Consider the following 14,041-nt stretch of genomic DNA (forward strand, 5'->3'; position numbering starts at 1 on the left):
GTTGTGTCCAACTCCCACGATGGGAGCAGACCAAACAACAAGCCAGATATAGTTCATTCCTCCGCCCGTCAGACCACCAGCGTTGTTCAAATGTGATTAAATACAAACCACTGCCACTGTGTGACTTTAGATCCCTTCGTTGGTTCAGCAGAGCGAATAGGCCTGACGTTGTGACAAATCTCACAAAAAAAGTGGTGGCTAGTGTGGAGGAGATTGAAGCGGCTGGACGAGTTGCAAACAGATTCACTGAGCAAAGAGTAACGTAGGATACCAATTCTGAACCGAAAAACGAATCCTGCACGCGGCCGATCGGAAATAACAACGCCGACGTCAGATTTCTTCTTTGATTATTGTGCAAAAAAAGGCCTAAGTTAACCGCAGCCACCGCCACAAGAGGGACAGACTGGAAATGACGTATGTGAGATTGGATCCATCGCTCGCTGCTGATTGAATTATCCTGAAATCATTTGGAGGACGTCAGACTGAGCGGGTGACGTGGAACAAGTCGGAAGTTCCGTCTGCTTACCGGGTCAATGAACCTGGAGGATTTAGTTTCTTTCTGTTCAGTCATATACGCGCACACCAGAAAAGAAGTGGCGCTCACCTTCATGACACTCATTTTAACAGATCACACACACACACACACACACAATATGTATCATTTTGCCCACGTTGCCACGAATAGGAAATCCATTTTTTCTTAATAGGCAGATTAAGCCGCCACTTTTTCTTTCCCTCCATCTCTCAGACACGCTCACACTCTCTGACACAGAGCGCTGAGCTGAGCTGAGCTGAGCGGGGTTTAAGTGGAGGCCCGTGTTGCTGAGTGTGTTTTTCTGAGTTCTTTTTTTGTTGTGTGTGTGTGTGTGTGTGTGTGTGTGTGTGTGTGTGTGTGTGTGTGTGTGTGTGTGTGTGTGTGTGTGTGTGTGTGTGTGTGTGTGTGTGTGTGTGTGTGTGTGTGTGTGTGTGTGTGTGTGTGTGTGTGTGTGTGTGTGTGTGTGTGTGTGTGTGTGTGTGCGTGCGTGTGTTTCGGGGGGTTGGTGCTGCTGAGTGACTACCATTCCGTCATGTTATTGCTGTTTGGAAAGACTGCTTCACACTCCTCATCCCCTGCTCTCGCCAAGTTAGGAGTGTTTTACGCATTGACCCACTTTGGTATGGAAAAACATGAGGAAGAAAAGAAGAAAAAAAGAGGCTGATGCGGTTGCCTGTGACACGGCGTTTATCTCCAGAGGCTGACTGCGAGTGAGGGAGCGAATGGCGATGCCCCATTTCGGCCTTGTGTGGAGTGTAATGACGGGATCATTGCTCCATTTAACCATCAGTCGGGAGTTTTCACTGTGGATTGGGACGAAGTGTAATCGACAGCTGTCAGCGGTCTGCCAGTAAAGAAACCCTCCTGCGAACAGAAGGAAACTGAAGAAGAGATTGGGCGAGTGACTGATGACGGAAGGGAAGGTTTCCGCGTTGACATCACAAAGTTCGAGGTTGTAGTCTTTCTGGTTCCATTTGGAGAGATTAGCCGAGAGCATAGGCCGTGTATGTATAAAGATGGACGACTTGGCAGCTCCTCAAGGGCGAAGCCAAATCATCGCCATCGCCCCCTGGTGGCCGCCTCCTCCGTGTTAGGAGTAAAGGTCAAAATATCAAAGTAAAGGTCAAATGCATCTTTCGTGAAGATGGTTTCTGTCATTTTAAGGTAGTTCTAATCGCACTGAAGTATAATCAGGTTTTAAATTTCCAGTAGGTTTGGTTTTAATTAGGTATCTGACGGGATATAAGTAGAGCTTATCGTCCATCTTGATTTAAAGTCTACGTTAGAGAGTATTGTAACTCGAAATTAGAGCTTTATTCTCTCATTTTTAATGCCTTACTGGACTTTAAGCAGATACCAGCAAGGTTGTGTGATAGTAGTTTTTTATTACAAGACGAAGAAGTTACCATGAGCCAAAATTTGACCTGCCAGTGGCAACAGAAGTGAAGTCTGGGGATCACTATATTTAACAGGATTCATTCTCCGGGGACCAAGAATGTTTTCCTCTTTATTACTCTCCTAATCTAATAGTGGACGAATCAGATCCGTCTCTTCCGTGAGCCTCACGTGGCCCCGCGGAGCAAAAACACTGTTGTCTGACTCGGGCCGGTGTCGGCCGCGGCCGGCGAGGAGGACCGGCGAAAGACCACGTTTGTGCTCTCTATAAATATTTATTTTCACGAGGGGATTCGTTTGGATCCGCTCCCCTTGGAAGAGTTCAACCAAAGTCTGTGTTTGTTTGTCTTGAAAGAGCTCGCATCTCTTTCTCTCTCACTTCATCCGCTGCATTAAAATTCCCAAGTCTTCTCTGCATTTTCACATCTATTTAATGATTGATAAAAAAGATTGAATAGATAGATTATTGAGGCCCTGATTTTCCTTTCAGTATTTCCTTTCTGCGTCCTTCGTCTGTTCACGCTCCCCTCTTTTGACCGGCGGCTTTACCACTTAATGATTGAACCGGAGTCATTGGATTTAAGAGTTAATGATTAAAGTCTTGGTGCAGGTGGAGCGCTCAGTAAAACCAAGTTCGGCTCGCTCCTCTTTTACTTCCTCTGCTCTTTAAATTGATGCTCCTTGTGACCAGTGTTGCCGATGTGCGCAACTACGATTAAACGATGAACATCAGATTATCAAGCCACCAGGTAAACTGATCTGTAGGTGCAAATCTCAGTCAGGCTGTTTATTGTAATAGCAATATGAACATAATTGGATGTGATCGATATGTTAGCTGCCTTCAATGCATTATTCAGCTTTTCAGCTACTCGCTGGCTAACAGGCCTACGGTAAGGACTGAGGATGTTTATGATATGATTAATATTGTCAATAAATCCCTTGAAAAGACCAAAGCCAACATTGTGTGAGTCTGCCTCTCACTATTATCTATGATGCACTGTTTGCACCACTTCACGTTGCACATCTTGTATATATATTTTCAAGTTGTAAATAATTGAAGTAGTCTTATTCTATGCATATATTTTTCTTTTAGTTTTGTATACAGTCTGTTTTCTCTTCCTTGTTTTGTTTAGATTTCATATTGCTGCTGGTGTCTCCTGAAGTTTCCTTGTTTAGGTACAATGACAATAAAGCCTCTCATGTCTTATTTCGGAGTCTCTCTGCCCCGGACAAACCCACCCACCCCCGCAGAAGACCTAAATAGTTTTCTTTTTTTTAAAGGGTCAGAAATATATACCTTTTAAGTTTGAGTCTTTTTTTAAAAACAGCTGAGCAGTTGAGCTTTCGGCAAATGTTGCTGCGAGAGGAGTAAATGGCGCATTTGCTGGGGACTATTTTCAGCCGTGTGTTTGTTCGTATATTTACAGCAGCGGCACGATTGACACCATGTGTGTGTGTGTGTGTGTGTGTGTGTGCGATTCTCCCAAACAGGCTTCACCACAGCGCACGTGATCGCTGTGGGTGATTCACTGATCTGTCTCGTTGGCGAATTTGGAGAGTTCGTTGTGGGTTTCACTGGGATTGGTTGAAAACAAGAGATGAACATGAGAATGTTTCGAGTAGAAGAAGTCAAACTGCTGAACATGCAGCGCGGCGAAACCCGACCCTCGTCTGGTCCAGCTTCAGCCTCCTGAAGCAAGAAGTGAGTGTGTAGTCCCGACAGTTGCTGGATAGCAGACATAGTTGTCTCGCGCCTGCTCAGCGACTCAGGCCGTGGAGAGTTGGACCCTGCAGGAAGTAGACGGACAGAGACAGACGGGCAGGGGAGGCCCCATCCTCCCACCAGGTTTCGTGGAAATCCATTCTGGAGGATTTGCAAAATCCTGCCGACAAACCCATTGATGAAGGGGATCTCGATTTCTTGATTCTTGTGAGCCACTGATTTATGAGTTGACGTCTCATCTCTCTACCCAGCAGCTACAAAAACCACCAACGTCTCGATGACGCCTCTTCGATCCCAGTTGCAGAACTGAAGTTGTTCTCTGCATAAAGTTTTGTTGGTTTCAAATTTGTAATAGAGGTCTAATATCCCAGCGGTCTCTCTTCTGAACCGAGTGACTTCTAGAGCTGCAACAGTTAATCGATATGTTAAGGTTTAAGAAGTTTCTATAAAAAAAAAAAAGTTCCTCTGATTTCAGCTTCTTAAATATGAATATTTTCTGGTTTCTCAGCTCCTCTGTGACAGTAAACTAAATATATTTTGTGTGCGGACAAAACAAAACATCATCTTGGGGTTTGGGGAAACACGGCCGACATTTTTCACATTTTATGGACCAGACAACTAATGGATGGAGCGATGATGAAAATCATCGTTCGTTGCAGCCCTAGTGACTTCAAACACGTGCGCTGCTCCTTCAACGCGTTGTCTTTCTTTAACACGAAGTTAATTCATGACCGCAGGCCTCGCTCCTCGTACATACAGCCCTCTCAAGGCTTCTGTGTGTCCGGCTTCGCGCTCGCAGCGTTGTTTGGCTCACACTTTAATCCCTCACGTCGAGGCACAGCCGACCTCCTGACCTCTGAACTCGTCCTCCAAACGGGACGTGGCAGCTTCTTCTTCTGCCTGATGGCTCCTTCTCACGTGTGTTCGACGCTGTGACCTCTGGGGAACTTTAAAGTCACCTCGAGTGCTCGCTTGCTTTCCTTTCTGGTGCCCGGTCGCCGGTTTTGCTCTCCTTCCGGCTCAAGCCCGGTTCGAAACCTTTTGACTCGCAACAGAAGCCTTTGACCTTGAGGTGAGGAGTCGCCCGACCGCTAACCAACCACCTCACGCCCGCGCCCTCCCCGCTCGCAGATGCTGCTCTGGCTTTGGTGAGCGTCGATCTGGCTGCGAAGGGAGTGTTCAAACATTGCGAGTGGTGGATTCTGGGAACGAGGGCGGGGGGGGGGGGGGGGGGCCTTCGCGGAGCCGACGAGAAGGGCGGCAAGGAAGACAAAAGGAAGGGGAACAAAGACGGCGAGTGGAATTCAAATGCATCGCTCGAGCTGATTGAGTCCATTAGTATATTTGCTCTGCTTTCAGCTGGGTCACTGAACTCGGAGGAGGAAAGGGCATCCTGCGTTGAAAGAGTGTGTGAAAGCATTTGGTGGTATTTTTGTATGTGCGTGTGTGCGTGCGTGCGTGTGTGTGTGTGTGTGTGCGTGTGTGTGTCTTGCTGACAGTGAAGGCCCTAGCAGATGTGTGCACACTTTGCAGGATGAGCAGTGTTTGCCCTTTGAAAGCACGAGCATGCCTGCTTGCACAAAAGGTGACGCAAGCTTGCGCGCACACACACACACACACACACACACACACACACACATGATGCGAGCATACTTGTGTCACACTGCTGTTTGACCGGCAGCGCCGGCGTGAAGGATGTTCGGCCTCCCCCGAGGGGCCGATCCACAGCGTCTCTGTGCCCCTCTGCTCCGCGTTCAACAGAACATTGTCAGATCTTACAGAGGATAATCCTTCTCGTGCTACTTCTTCTCTCGGGTTCTCCGATTTTTGATCACATTGAATTCCATTTTTCTTTCTCAACCACTTTTTGTCGATGCTTTTCTGATTCGGCAACACTTTCTCGGTGAGAACTTCTTTCCAAACCCGTGTTTTTAGAACTCTCTCTCTCTCTCTCACTGCATTCATCTTTTAAATTCCTTCCCTATATGGCAATAGTGATTATAAAGGATTAAGTGTGTCTCCCTGCGACTGTGTGAGTGTGTGTGTGTGTGTGTGTGTGTGTGTGTGTGTGTGTGTGTGAGACTCCTGGCTTGGTGGTCTGTCTGTCTAATAGGAACCTTTTGTAGCAGGTCACAGGACGTGTCTTGACAGCACCTGTAGTGTTTGAGCCGTAGGTGTATCAACTGTAACTATTGCGGCAGAGACGTCCCAAGCTCAAGCTTGCGGCGTCCCACGCAGGGAGATTGACCGAACCGTGTTGGAAAACCATGGCAACCTCTTTTTGTGTGTCCGTCACAGATGCAGGAGCTGGAGCAGAGGGTGTTGGAGGCCGACCAGCGGGCGGAGAGCGCCGAGAAGCAGGTAGAGGAAGAGTTCTCGACCCTCTCGACACCACCACTCCTGCAACTAATACCTCTATTTACTCTAATGGCACACATCTGGGATCCATAAAGTCACACGTGGAGTTGGATTTTGGGTCTTGTTTGCATCCAAACCAATAATCAGCGAGTCTTTGATGTGACTTAACAAAAGGAGAATGTGGTTCGAGGATAGGAAACCTCATATGAGTCACATATGTACGTCACTGTAGGGTTTAAATCTGTATTTGCTGTCATTACTGGTTTTTCCAGGTGTTTACCGTTGGTGGTAATTTAATGGGGCCTTTTCTTTAAAAAAGAATAAACACCTAAGGGCACGAAAGCTTTTGTCTCATCACAGCTGATGAAAGGATCCTCCACGTCGTCCTGTCGTGACTTTGATGTGCTGCCCATCAAAATTGAACAAACTTTGAGCCGCCCCCCCCCCCCCTTTTGTCCGTGCTTTTGCATTTCACTCGTCCAACTGTGCATTTCACAGATACACGTCATGGAAGAAAAGCTGAAGTCGGCGAACGTACAAACCAGCGAGTGCGAGAGCTCGCTGTGCAGAAAGTACCAGGACCTGACCAGTCAGGTCCAACAGAGAGACGCTGCGATACAGAGACTAGAGATGCAGCTGGAAAAGCAGGTACGGACGCCGGAGCCATCCGATATACAGAACAGACCGTCTCCACGTATGTTCATAAAATGTAGATTGAAATCATGCACAAACCCTGTTGTTGTCTTTCTCTGACGGCAGATCTTAGTCAGGGCCCAGGAGGCCAAAAGCATTGAGGAGAAGGCGGCCAAGATTAAAGACTGGGTCACCTTCAAGCTGAGAGAGGTGAGCTCAGAGTGACGTCGGAGCCTTTAGGGAAACGCCCTCACCCTGCGCAGAGACATTCTGTGGCAACAAGAGATGCTCCCGACTAAAAGTGCATCATCTGCAACTGTTTCTAAGTTTGCAATTCTGTTGGAGAATTCAAAAGACGTATAAAGGCAAACTGTGTGTGCCTTGTTGCAGATGGAGCAGGAGAACCAGCAGCTCAAGATGTCCAACTTGAAGCAAACGGAACAGATAATGTCGCTGCAGGACAAACTCCAATGTGAGTACTTTTAGAAAACGACACCATTAACTTACTTTGACCTCTAACTGTCAGCAAGGAAAAGCGAATCAGAGTCACTGGTTTTCGTCGTCCTCCTCCAGCTCTCTTAGAGAAACCTGCGTCCTCGGGGTCCCCTGCCACCTCCCCGGTAATGGACGCCCACCTGGTGCCCAACAGCCCCCTGTTCCCCCCCAGCTGCCCGGGCACACCACCCGCCCAGGACGACGGCTGGAGACACGCGGGTCCTCGCGGGGCCGCCTCTCATATCAAGATCTCGCCAGCAGGTGCTACTCTGCCTTCCCTCGGTTCATTTTGTCCTGGGTTTTGGTGGCAGGAAGCTTTTATGAGGCTCGCCGAAGACTAAACAGTCGTTCCACAATCCTGACCTGTCAGTCTGTGGTTAGGGTTGGGTGTCTTGGGTGTTTAGTCTGTTGTGTTTTGGCATGTTGAATGTAATAACACTTTGCTCTCTCTCCCCTCAGACGTGAAGGTCAGCGTAGGGATTTGCCTCGGGGACCTTGCGGCCCACGATGCTCTCTGTCAGGGCCGGAGCCGCGAGGGGCCCGGCAGCCCGGAGCTCCCCGTGTGCCCAGCGGGTCCGGCGGGATGCTCGGACAGGGACAACTCCTCCGACGAGCTCAACAGCAAGTTCCGCTCTCAGTGCCTTCACTCGTCCTCGTCCTCCTCGTCCTCGTCCTCGGCGTACGAGATGGCCCTCGGGCCGAGCTCCCCGGAGCCGTCCGTCAGGATGACACCGAGCAGCCCGCTCCTGTCGCGCTCCCCGTCGACCAACAATCCCTTCCCCAACCCGCCCGCGCCTCTGGTCCACCAGTCGGGCACCAGCATGACGTTGCCCAAAGTGCGTACGCCGCTCACGCCCAGAGACAGCATCCAGCTGGTGAAGAAGCACTACAGCCAGCCGCAGCCGAGCCTGGACAGACTCCACCACCTCAACGTGAGCGTAGACATCGTGAGCCCGTCGTCCACCTCCTCCACGCTGAAGAGCACCGGCACCATCACCTCGCCCTTCTCCCAGGTTGTGGAAGAAACGGACATTGACGACGGGCTCCCCGACAGCATGGACGGGGTGGTGGAGGGGTCGGGCTCGGAGGAGTCGTCCCGGGACGGGGTCTCCTTCGTGGGGCTTGCGGAGGAGCTGGAAATTCTCAAGCCGCCAACGCCTCCTTTACATCGCTTCCCCTCATGGGTACGAGGGCATTATCCATTCTACTTCTGTCAAATGATCTCATGCTGCTGCGATCTTATCTCGTTGTCAAGGTGTTGTCTAAAAGTTTGTATTGTTTTCGCGTGATGTGACTGGTTTGCCCTCTGCAGGAGAGTCGTATCTATGCTGTGGCCAAGTCGGGAATGCGAGTATCAGAGGCCAGTCCCGGAGCCAGGGGCCCCGGACGAGGTGAGTCCCCTGCAGCCACAAACAAGAAGCCAGGCATCCGATACACTTCCACACTTCTGCTCTTACAGTGATGCTTTCAAAAATCCTTTAATTTTTCCTGCGTCAAGCTTCGTGTCACCAATGTGTGAGTCATGAGCCTGGGTGGTTTCGCCTGTGGTGTGGGAGAGGAGTCAGTGCTGTGAAGTGACGTGTCATTCAGCTGATGCTTAAGCCGCCGTTGGGGTGGGGGCGGGGGGGTGGGTGGGGGGGGGGGGGGGGGGGGTCGGTTCAGATCTGTCATTGCCGCCTTTGATGTCACTTCCTCTGGCTCGGGGCTCCGCGCACCTGTGCAGATGTGAGCTTTTTTTTTTTTTTTTTACAGAGCTGGAGAAGAAGAAGAAAATGGGAGGAGGGGGGTTGAGACGAGCAGAGGGGGGCGGCTTTTTAATCAGCCGCAATGAAAGGACGCGGTCCCGGGGGCGTAATTACCGCCGTGCCTTTTTTGTCTCCGCTTCATCCAGTTTGTCAGGTCGCACACACGGCGAGGTTTTGACAGCTCTGTGACGATTGAATTTCCCTCTGCGCCAGGTACAGGTAGCCCACTGCCAAGTGGCTGATGTGTGGATGAAGTCATGGCTTGTTGAGCTTATTACCACTCCCTCTCATGTTCGTGCCTCAAGGTGCATCTGTTGTTAGAGGATTTTTGGATCTTCACCAGCGCTCACTTCAGAAGCTCCAGTGCTATTTTTAAACGTGTGTGAAATCACAGTGAGGTCCTATTTACGAAGGAAAACTTCAATTCACAATTAATCAAATTCACCGCCGCTCAGTTCGACACGCTGCTGCGGCCTGACTTGATCTGGTGTGGCGACCAGTATCGCATGTCGGCTGTTGTTAGCTGATATTAGCAACCTCCAGATCACAGAGATCACAAAGACAGGTTTTCAGACTTGACCTCCACATGTGAAGAACACAGCAGGAGAGTTTCTGGGTCAGACATGTTTACACCAACAGGAAACCAACCACGTACCGATTGGACGGCACTAGCTGTCAATCATGCGGTACACCCCGCCCAAATGCACGCCGTGTTTTATCACCATCTTACTCAACAGGACAATGAGATTGAACCCTTAACTCCTCAGGGAAATGATAACAGACGTGATACATCAAATGAGAAGTTGAGTAATTTTCTAATAGACTAGAAACTGACTTCTTTTTGCAACCAGTGCAGTCGCCCTCTGCTGGTCATTCCAGAGAATGCAGGTTTTAGGCACTTCCTCATTGGCTTCATTTTCTGGACCTGGTTTTTATTTGATTTGTATATACAGTCTTTGCTCTATATGTCAGCCTTTAATTTTTTTCTGTATTTGCCACTTGTGGCCACAGACAGTGGCCGCTGTTTAGCGGAGGTGACATACTGACTGTCTTTAAGCTGTGATTGCTGTGGTGTGTGGTATCGAGCCGATCAGGGCTCTTCTCCCTAAAATAACAAACATTAAATGAATTTGATTTTGATAAACGGTTTTGCTGTCTCTGTTGCAGGGTCCAACTTACCCCAGTATCCTGCGGCGGGTCCGTTCACGCAGTTGATCTACAAGAATATTAATGTACCGGTCTACACCACACTGAAAGGGGTGAGTGAAGGGTTCTTTGCTTTTCTGGATCTGTGATCTAAAATCAACCCTCTGTGTTTTACCTCACTCTACTCTACTTTACTTTTCTTTTTTTTTCTTTTTCTTTAGAAAGCCACTCAGATCAGCAGTGTGCCTCTGCCTGACGACGACTCCGGGTCGGAGGATGACAGCGGCTCTCTGGCCAGTTTGCGAACCTCCATCCTGAGCCCGGAGAGGAAGACCAGCGTCCCCGGGAGCCCGCGGGCCGCCAAGCGAGGTGAGGTCGGTGGACCCCGGTGTCGGTAAATGCAGTCGGCATAGTGAAAAAGCCACATGCCTCTAAAAAAAATATCAACCTTCTCAAGGGCTGCTGGATGATTTAGATCTGGGAATTTACCAAAGTGCTTTGATTTAGAGGCTGGATTACCTTTCAGGAAGAAAAAAAAAAAATCAATCAGTTGCCAGATGAAGTACGGAACGCGACGTGACACAATGGAAAATGATTAATTGAAGAAAAAGCAGATGGTACAGCTGAGGGGGGAAGTAAAGTACAACACTGACTGACCGCAGACACTCAACTCTGAAACTCCCGTACAGTAACTGCTGGAACCCGTTGAACATCACATGCCCTTGTGAAAGAAGAAGAAGCCTGGATTTTCACTTTACGAGCCGCCTCCCTCCGACCGCCTCTCGCTCGCTCGCTGGCTCTCCATCAGGACAGGAGGGATTTATATCCCGAGCTTCTCTCTCTCTCTCCCCGCGGACCACTTCCAATATGTCTTTTCTCACTCTTCCTCTTTTTGTTTGTTGTCGTGCCATCTTCTCGTTCACCCAGGTGTGTCCATGTCCTCCATAAGCTCCGAAAGCGACTACGCCATTCCTCCCGATGCCTACTCCCTGGACAGCGACTACTCGGAGCCGGAACATAAAGTCCAGCGGACCTCCTCCTACTCCTGTGAAAGCTCCGGGCCTGTGGGTACTCACGCAAAGCACAGAGTCTGAGGAATCCATTTCCGGGTTTCTGGGTCAAACACTACACATAGATTATATATACTGTATGGTATGATCTCTGAGTAACACATAGACATATGAGATTGCTCACAAGTGGGATACTGTCGCGCTAATGCAAGTGTCTGTTTCAGGACATGTAGAAGGAGGAATTGCAATTCACGGCAGTTGGTCTGTGTTGTTCGCGTCCGCAGGAGACGCTGGAGAAGTCCGGGTACCTGCTGAAGATGGGCAGCCGGGTGAAAGCGTGGAAACGCCGCTGGTTCATCCTGAGGAACGGGGAGATCCTCTACTACAAATCTCCGGTGAGTGTGTCTTGGCCGCCAGCGAGTCGCGTCCGCTTTCCTTCGGAGGTTCGGGCGTCCGCAGCGGAAAGCAACGGTGCGGGAATGTTTTGTCTTCGACTCTGCCGTCGCCAGAACCATCTCAAAACCCCCCCGTCACTCGCGATATTGCCGGACCAGAATTTGAAAAGAGGCACATGAATGCCTTTTCTTTGGTATCATTTTGGACAGACAATGAATAACGTTTGTGTGTTTCCAGAGCGACGTGATCAGGAAACCTCAGGGTCAGATTGAACTCAACTCATCCTGCAGTATAGTGCGCGGAGAGGGTGCGCAGACATTTCAAGTAAGTGGGAAAACGTGCCTGATATCGCCCCCGCATGTTGTTTTCTATTTCATCCTGCAAGCTATGCACAGAATTGAAACGGCAGTCGGGTTTTTGTGCATTACAAGATTTGAAAAAGTGAGTGCGGTCTGGGTGAAGATAGTGTTCGGCGGCCGCGAGAGCGCACATGCAGTTCCTCGCGCGCCGCCGCTGCATCGCAGCCGAGCTTTACCGCCGCTGCATGCCGGAGGAGCGGCTTAAGATGACATCAGGTGTAGCATTGGACTGGAATGTTTCCCCGGCTCTTAGGGAGCTGATTCTGATCTCCTCTGACGCGATGATGCCTATCTCCGTCGGCCTGGCTTAGCACTTTTTTTTCTCCTTTTTCTCTCCTCCCATAATTCCGCCCTTTTTTGTCCAATCAGTTGATCACGGAGAAGAAGACCTTCTACCTAACCGCGGATTCACCCAACATCCTGGAGGAGTGGATCAGGGTGCTGCAGAACATACTCAAGGTCCAGGCCAGCAGCCCAGTTGCCGCGGAGACCACGGCCAAGCCCACCGTGAGAGGTTGGCTTACGAAGGTCAGGACCCAGAAACTGTGATTTGACTTTTAAACTCGTCCATTAAACCTCAAAGGAGCAATCCACGAAAAAAACTATGTTACGTGTTAATTTGTGAATTTAAGTGGTATATTTTTATATATATATATATATATATATATATATACCACTTAAATTCACAAATTAACACGTAACATAGCACATCAGCCCTAAACGCTGAACTAGCCTCTGAAGTATTTCTTTTTGATATTGAATGTTAACGATTACATCAACATACAAGTTGAAGTTGTTTATTATTTGATAAAAAAGTGGCAAAGAAAAGAATTAAAAGAAAATAGATTTTGTGGCATTTTATTGATCCATAAATTTGTAAAGCAGGTTTCTTCACAGTAGCAAAGTGGTTCAAATAAGGACAAGAGAGTTGTCAAACTAGAGAAGTTTGATAATATAATGAATGAAAAAGTAAAATATCAGTGTCTGCCGGATGTCAACCCATGGAGTCCATATAGTTGACAAGCGATGGTTCAACTTGTGAACAGGAATTCATTTCATACTTTGAGTAATTGTCGAATGATTGTTTAATCGACTTAATACAATAATACAGAAGTAGCAAGTTCTGTGAATCTCGGTCTGCCCTCTGATTTCCGACGCGCAGCTCCGGGAGGTTTAGGTCAGCCGGGTTCTCTCCCTGAAGAGGATGCCAGGAATAACTCTCTTTTCAGGCCCAACGTCCTCTTTCAGACAGACACAGAAGTGCCTGTCACCGGGACCGGGGTGGGTTTTGACGGAGCACTCTTGAGTTAGATTCTTGAAAAAACGTTTTCACGTTGGGACACGGCCGTGAGACAAGAGCTGCTGGAATTCCACAGAGCCCCCCCCCCCCTCTCCCGGCCTCTCCTCGGCCTCGGCCTGTCTGTTGGTGAAGTTAAAGTTAAGACACTAAAACGTTTGACAGGTGTGTGTGCGACGGGTCTCCGACAGATGACCGACAGCCTTAAGCAGAGACGATGGAGCCCACGTCCTCTCGTCCACGTCCTCTCGTCCACGTCCACGTCCTCTCGTCCACGTCCTCTCGTCCACGTCCACGTCCTCTTGTCCACGTCCTCTCGTCCACGTCCTCTCGTCCACGTCCTCTCGTCCACGTCCACGTCCTCTCGTCCACGTCCTCTCGTCCACGTCCTCTCGTCCACCCTCCTCCAATCCTCTTCCTTGGCGCGTCGTCTTTGAGCTGCCGGTCGCGACGCGATCTCGGCTCAGACGAGGGCTGCGGTGCCTCTCAGCGCAGTTCACCCCGCTGACCCCCCCCCCCCCCCCCCCCGTTAGAGGGGGTCTCCGTTATTTTATTTATTAGAAAAAGTCGGTTTCAAAGAATGATCATCTGCAAACTTCATTCCTGCTAAAATGAATGTATTTGAGAGCAGCGGGGGAACCAGAGGTGGACGGGCTGTTTTCATTTAGCAGGAATCAGTTGTTACTTTGATTTGGGGGAAGAAAAAAAAAGAAAGAAAGCTCCAGTTTGGATTTTGAAACTGTTGAATTCATTCAACAGTCTTTGAAAGCGCTTTGAAGCGACTTGCACACCCACGCTGCCTGCAGACTCCTGGGACATCTGCTGGTCAGATGTAGGAATCAGAAAGTTCCCTGGCTAACATCTGTCAGGCTGTTTAAAAGACGGTCTGTTTCAAAGAGCTCACACGCACGCGCGCGCACACACACACACACACACACACACATATAGT

At 49.3% G+C, this 14,041-nt stretch overlaps 1 protein-coding gene across 2 annotated transcripts in view; it reads left to right on the forward strand.

Annotated features, from left to right (window-relative positions):
• The window catches only part of plekhh1 (pleckstrin homology domain containing, family H (with MyTH4 domain) member 1), a 30,120-nt gene that overhangs the window by 7,313 nt on the left and 8,766 nt on the right, over window positions 1-14,041 (forward strand). The window contains exons 1-14 of one of the 2 annotated variants that reach the window (XM_047327252.1): window positions 2,108-2,679; window positions 5,952-6,014; window positions 6,510-6,659; window positions 6,771-6,854; window positions 7,035-7,116; window positions 7,218-7,400; window positions 7,599-8,323; window positions 8,452-8,530; window positions 10,052-10,143; window positions 10,252-10,399; window positions 10,958-11,094; window positions 11,325-11,435; window positions 11,674-11,760; window positions 12,165-12,323. In XM_047327252.1, the coding sequence (XP_047183208.1) occupies window positions 2,653-2,679; window positions 5,952-6,014; window positions 6,510-6,659; window positions 6,771-6,854; window positions 7,035-7,116; window positions 7,218-7,400; window positions 7,599-8,323; window positions 8,452-8,530; window positions 10,052-10,143; window positions 10,252-10,399; window positions 10,958-11,094; window positions 11,325-11,435; window positions 11,674-11,760; window positions 12,165-12,323 (2,127 nt within the window). In that variant the 5' untranslated portion in view covers window positions 2,108-2,652. Of the gene's footprint in view, window positions 1-2,107; window positions 2,680-5,951; window positions 6,015-6,509; window positions 6,660-6,770; window positions 6,855-7,034; window positions 7,117-7,217; window positions 7,401-7,598; window positions 8,324-8,451; window positions 8,531-10,051; window positions 10,144-10,251; window positions 10,400-10,957; window positions 11,095-11,324; window positions 11,436-11,673; window positions 11,761-12,164; window positions 12,324-14,041 lie in introns of those variants that run through there. The other variant, XM_035609950.2, reaches the window with a different exon arrangement.

The sequence above is a fragment of the Scophthalmus maximus genome, chromosome 15 (assembly GCF_022379125.1).
Source record: "Scophthalmus maximus strain ysfricsl-2021 chromosome 15, ASM2237912v1, whole genome shotgun sequence".
Lineage (NCBI taxonomy): Eukaryota > Metazoa > Chordata > Actinopteri > Pleuronectiformes > Scophthalmidae > Scophthalmus > Scophthalmus maximus.